General features: G+C 41.1%; 1 protein-coding gene across 1 annotated transcript in view; it reads left to right on the plus strand.

The window, feature by feature from the left end:
* rtn4rl1a (reticulon 4 receptor-like 1a) overlaps positions 1-5,955 on the plus strand; it is a 104,368-nt gene extending 98,413 nt beyond the window's left edge. Inside the window, exon 3 of the mRNA XM_008427371.3 lies at positions 295-5,955. Coding sequence (XP_008425593.1) covers positions 295-1,191 — 897 coding nt within the window. The 3' untranslated portion in view covers positions 1,192-5,955. The remainder of the gene's footprint in view (positions 1-294) is intronic.
* The last annotated feature ends 493 nt before the right edge of the window (positions 5,956-6,448 follow it).

Here is a 6,448-nt window from a genome sequence, read left to right on the forward strand (position 1 = left end):
AGTAATCCTGCAAACCTGCAGAGTTCATCTTTTCCCTGGAATTTATGGAGTACAAGTTTGTGAATGTAATCTGTAGGACAAAACAAGCATTTATGTTGTGGCCTAATCCAGAAATATTATGTTTATTATAACACGTGAGGTCAGCAGACTGCGGAAGATAAATCTTATTTCAAAGCTTATTCCATTAAAGAATATTACTCATTAGTGGAATTAACATACAGGCTATTAAATGATGAATGAACTATAACTAATTTCAGATTCCCTTTTTGTGTTTCTTCCTTCCTCATTTTCCAGGATAACCAATTAGAGTTCTTAGAGGACGATTTATTCATCGACCTCCTGAACCTAAGCCATCTCTTCCTGCACGGGAATCGGCTTTGGAGTCTTCGCCAGAACACTTTCCGAGGATTGGGCGTCTTGGATCGACTCCTTCTGCACCAGAACCGAATCCAGTGGGTTGATCGGCAGGCTTTCCATGACCTTCGGCGTCTCACCACGCTCTACCTGTTCAATAACTCCATCACTGAGCTGTCCGGTGCCACCCTGATGCAGCTGCCGGCCTTGGAGTACCTGCGTCTAAATGACAATCCCTGGGAATGTGACTGCAAGGCGTTATCCCTCTGGGACTGGCTGCGAAGGTTTAGGGGCTCCACATCCACTCTGATCTGCGTTTCACCGCCGGAGTTGGCAGGAAAGGATATGAAGATGGTGAAGAAGGAAGAGCTACCCAGCTGCTTGTCAAATGAGGGTCACAGAAGAGGCAACTCTGGAGGGGAGATGGAGCATGGAGACTCTTTAAACCACCTAAACCGCCACCGAATCCATCACAACCATCATCAGCGGCCGTACCTGCCGCATGGGGACCAGTACAGCTTGCCTTCGCCGTCACCCCTGCCGCGTCCACCGAAGGGAAGCCGCAAAAACTGTACCCGCCGGGGCCGTAAGGGAAAAGGGGGGCTCAATGAGGTACAGGTACTTCAGGAGGGGGATGAGAAGGACTACTCTCCAGATGGAGGTAAATATGATATGTCTGCATCCTCAAGAAGGAGAAACAAGTGCATCCCCAGAACTTCTGTTGGTCCACCAAGTGGAGTCCAGAGAGCTAATAACACTGGATCCCACGCAGCAGCATTTATTCCCTGTTTGTCATCAGCTCTGTTTTTGTCAATCTATTTTGTGATCCTGCGCTGAAACAGAACCCAGACACTTACGTGCTAATGATGCAACCTTATTATTAATTCTCCTAAAAAAAATAAAAAATACCCTGTCCTGGCTATTTAAGGAGACATGTGGACAACCAAGTGTGTACTTGACACTGTTTTGGGAACATTGTGAAGTATTCCTGTGGTAAAAATGCAGGGATTCTTATGTGTCAAAAGATGGAAGTCAGGGAGCGCCACTCAGCCCACTGTTTTGATGATGTCAGCATAGAAACAACAGGGAAACTTCTGTCTCTTTGGCATCAGTCACTTCATCAAATTTATGTACTCATAAAAACTGTACAGCCTCATGAAATAATGAGCCAATTATTCATTCAAATTACAGTGAGAGCACACAGTAAGTAACAAAACAGCTAACCCTCTTGACTCAGTAGTGCTCTCACAGCACAGCCTTGATCTGTCACTCACACTAGGACAAAGACAGTCATTTAAAGCTGTCTCTTTGCTCACTCAACAGCACCTTAAGATCAAGAAACAAAGTACCGCAGACACTGGTGGCAGGAAAATGAGTCATTGTGAAGAGTTTCAGCGGTAATAGCTGTAATCACTATCAATCCGCCGGCAAATTGGCTCTGCACCCACGTCTCACAGCAGTTTTAATGCACATCTGTACACTTTGGCATCTAAATAATACAGCTGAAATTGTCACACAACAATATAACTGTCAGTTCGTCAAAGCAGTCCAGTCGAAAGCTATCATTTGTCCTCAACTTTGCATACCAACCTAAAAGCCATTCCAAGCCAACAAATCATTCTAAAGGCCAACTGGTCTCATTCAGCATCCTAGAGTGAGTGAATATTTCTGAGAAACTGTCGTGTAATTGTGGGTGTAAAGTGGAAAAGGAAAATAAATACTCTAAAGCCATGTGGATACAACAAAGCTAGATAAAAAGAGTGCCTGATGGGAGCCAGTTATCCTATGAACAACATCTGGAGGCGAGAGGCAATTTCATTCACTCTGCAACTTCTCTTGGTTGAGCACCTCTCTGCAGGCTAAGAAAAAGCAGGGGATTTAGTCTCAGTCATAAAACTTCTCATTCACTGAAAGTGATGTGCGCTTCTCTCTGTAATGCAATGGAGGTTTGTGTATCATTCAAAAGCACCGGTCAGTCCAAACAGTCACAGAAAACAGATTCTGTGTCAGAGGTTTGATCAGCCTCTGTTGAGTAAAAAGTAAGGTCAGAGTGTGTGACGAATGAAGGAGCTTGCGGTCTCCTCCTCTCTGGTTTGTTAACAAGGACTTGTTGATCTTCAAGCCTGTTTGAAGAGTTGGATTTTATCGCTGCTAGGTCTGAAGAGAGGAAATCCCTGTGACATGTGGAGGCTATGTGCTCTTCTCCAAGAATTACGCATGAAAAAAGAACAGTGGGATACAGCACACCCTTTGATAACAGAGCAGTTCAACAGTGGTCTTCCCCCGGAAAGTAAAAAAAAGACCAACCACCTTCACAGCAAACTTCAAACCCGGGACTCTCATTTGGTTTTTTCTCCAGACATCCTGTTTTTCTGTGCAGCTCACCTAAAGTCTCCACCACTCAATTGAAATAGGTGGAAACTGATAACACAAATCATAACTTCATAATTTTCTACAGCAAAACAAAGCATTGTTGTCTTTATTTGAACTAGCTGCTCCTCATAAGTAGGGATGCGCCAATAAATTGACATGTGACAGGAAGTGGACAGTTTTCAGCTTCAATACCTCCAGTAGGCCACCAGCCATTTGGAAACTCAAATTTGGTTGTTGCTCTGGTTGAACTCCAGAGATCACTCAAAAGTACAAAAGACTCAAAGTTAGCTAAGTTAGCTCAGGATCAAGTTTAAAAATAAGACAAGAACAAATAATAAGATCAAAGAAGCAACACTTTTTCTTTAAACACGCCTGTAGTTATTTATTTTGAAAGAGGGAGAGTTTGATTTTCAGCTGATAATAGAAAGGCTGAACAGAGTCCAGAAAAATGTCTTAATTTTATCCTTTTGAATATTCTACCCTGGTCTATCTTGGCTGCCTTTTGGAAATCTCAGTTAAATGATCAGTTTGGATTGTTTAATTTAGCACTAACAGCTGTCTTTCCTGTTGTAGACAGATTCACCCGAGGTGAATAAATTCCCAAAGTGAATCAAATTAACCATTTGTTTTAACTTATTTTCTGAGGTTAAAAACAATTCAAACTAAAAATGAGCGAGAGAAACCTATGTTAGCAACTAGATTGTCACATTATACTGTTATTGATGATAGTGAACTGGGAAGAAGTAGTTCCTCATTGACCCCCTGGTTCATGTCGACCAGCAGTCAATAGATGAGAGGTGGAGTCCATTGACTGCTGGAGTAGAAACCCTTCAAGTGAGCCAGAGGTAGTAAGTGGGTATTGAAGATGTATAGACTGCAACTCATTATCAGTGCATCTGCACTGGTTTGTGCTCTATGCATAAAGGAGAAGGTGAAAAGGAAGAACATTACTGCAGTTTTTCTATCCTTTTGATCCTGAGATAATTATCATCATCATCATCATCATCCACATCAGAAAAACAGCGAGCCTCTTTTCACTGTACATCCATAAAAAATACAATCTTGCTTTTAAAGATACCTTTGTGCTCATGATCTGAGTACCATTCCAAGAAACATGAGCTGACAGTAGCATTGAATACATTTTGGTCTAATATAAGTTAGTGATCCATTCATTGTGTTTCATAAACATGTGGAGTAGTCATACTAATTGGTAATATCGGATGCTAAACACAGTTTAAAATGTGAACTCCATTATTATTGTGTTACTTTGGCCCTGAAGCGCAAACCACTTCAACAAATCACTACACACAACAACCTATTCAAAAACATGACATTAACTAAGCACAATTACAACAACATTAACAAAAGAGAAGATGAAAGTCTCAGTGGGAAAACTAAGACATTCCTGATTGGTTGATATCACTTTTGACTTTAGAACTGGAAATTATTCTAGCATTCATTCTTTCTCTTTGTTTAGATGAGCAGGCAGAGAGTCACAGTGCTATGCATTGCCCAAACTGCAGAAAAAAAAACACCCAAAGCTTCGTAGTTTGTCCTGACTCAAAATATTCTTTGATAGCCGTAGCTATCAAAGAATATTTGACATAAAAACAAGTCTCCTGAGTATTCATTTCTATGGGTAGCTATGTTATTCTTCTTCTTTGTTTTATAATGGCAGATCACAAACGCCTTCAAGGTGCATACTGCCACCTACTGTAAATGAGTGTGCAGCATCATTAACAAACATGCATCAAATTCAGTTTTTTCTGGTATTTGGTATCATGACGATAAATGGGTAATGTTTTTGGTAGCTACATTTGCGTCATTGGTAACATTCATATTTTCAACAAATGCGCTAAAACCAAAATAATTTCCAGTTCTAAAGTCAAAAGAGGAATTGCCCAATCAGAGATGTCTCAGGTTTCCCACTGGGACCTATCTCTTCTATTTTGTTAATGTTGTGATGTTTTTTTAATTTGTAGTTGTATTTTTCAATTTGTGCCCTTTGGAGAAAAGAACCAGCACTCCTCAGGACCCCACAAGGGAATAAGCGTGTTGGATAATGGATGGACAGATTTTTCCTTTTGTAGTTGTGTTTTGGGATTTGTTGATGTGTTTTGCACTTCAGGGCCACCATAGTTTGTCTTTGGTTGAAAAACAATCACAAATCTTTTAACAGCTGTGTCACAAACACAGTCAGACATCCCCAAATGTGCTCCAAATGTAAATCATTTCAACCACTGTCGGCAGGAAGACTAGAAAAAACATTTTAAACGCCGTTATCGACCTAGAAATAAGAATGAACTAAAATCAGTGTCAGATTTTAGCTTTACACAGGTGGAGATCAGATAAGCCTCAGAATTATGACTGGTGCATCTCTACTTATAATCAAACAAGCAAAAAATAACACAGTTATGACAGGTCATTTAAAAAAAAAACACAAAAATTGTGATCTGGTTTACAGACTACCCCAAAACAAACAGGTTCGTATTGGACTCCAGAGGCAGGGGCCATATTTGTACCCCCGCTTGTGTGTGTTTCCCGCTGAGCCCCACCTTTTCGTGTCTATCTATCTCGATGTCGGGAACATTGGGCGGCCTGTCACTATAGTGTCACTGTCCTGACAAATAGGATTATAGGCCCCTATACCAGTGAACTTTGTTTGTGCTGCTGTAAACCAAGAGGTGATGTAAATTGTGTCCGTTTATTCCTGTGAGAATGACTTTTGTAATAAAACAAAAAAGAGAGAAAAAAAAAAGAGAGAGAAGTGGAGAAGCGAGACTCTGTTGTGTCTCACTTGTTCCCATGAAAAATGTACAGGGAGCTGAAGGCTGGAACTTTGTTATTTTTTTAATATTCTTATAATTGTTTTCTTTTTGGGGCGGGGGGACTTTCAGTCTTTTTGATTTGCTGAGTCACTCAAGATAAACAGCACTGCAGTATCCTATGTGCTTCTCCTCCTTATCTTTCTCCTTACTTTCTATTCGTCATCCTCTTTCTCCATCTTTCCTCCTTGTTTCTCTTTCCCTTCTCATCTTCCTGTGCCGCCATTCTCTCTTTTCAATAAGCACACACACACACACACAAACACGCACACACGCACACATATCTGTGTATTATTTTTCTCTCTTCCTTTGTGGAGCCCAAATGTTTTCTATGTGGTTATCAAACAATGCCAGACTGAAGCTGTTTATAAATAACATTAAACAGATAGTGTCCTCAAACGGCTGAGGTGGTCTCTGTTTGTTTGCCTCCTTTTGTTCGGGCGAGCGTGCACATCTGTCCGAGTGTGTGGTTAATAGTCATACCTCTAAATGAGCCCTGAGGCTGCATGATAAGGCAATGAAAAGAAGGAAAATCATCAAAAACTAAAAGGCAATAAAAAAAAAATCATAATTGAATACGTGCATTCATCTGCTGCAAAGGAGGAAAAATACATCCACATTTAACAAAGATAGATGTTGCCCCCCTCATGTCCTACTTCTGGCCACACACTTAGCAGCCTCATATGAAATATGCATCAAAGCAACTGTCAGGACACACACACTCACATAATACACACGCCTGTCGAGGTGTATCAGCTGTGACAATTAAAGGGCGGCGTCTCGTGTCAGGTCAAGGTAAGGTCACGTAAGGCACTGGGATGTGATTGTTTCCTCATGCTTTATATTCATGTGTTTGTCCACCATGTAGGCCCGCCTGTCACAGCACATCCAGCCTG

This window comes from Poecilia reticulata, chromosome 14, assembly GCF_904066995.2.
Source record: "Poecilia reticulata chromosome 14, P_reticulata-male-v2, whole genome shotgun sequence".
Lineage (NCBI taxonomy): Eukaryota > Metazoa > Chordata > Actinopteri > Cyprinodontiformes > Poeciliidae > Poecilia > Poecilia reticulata.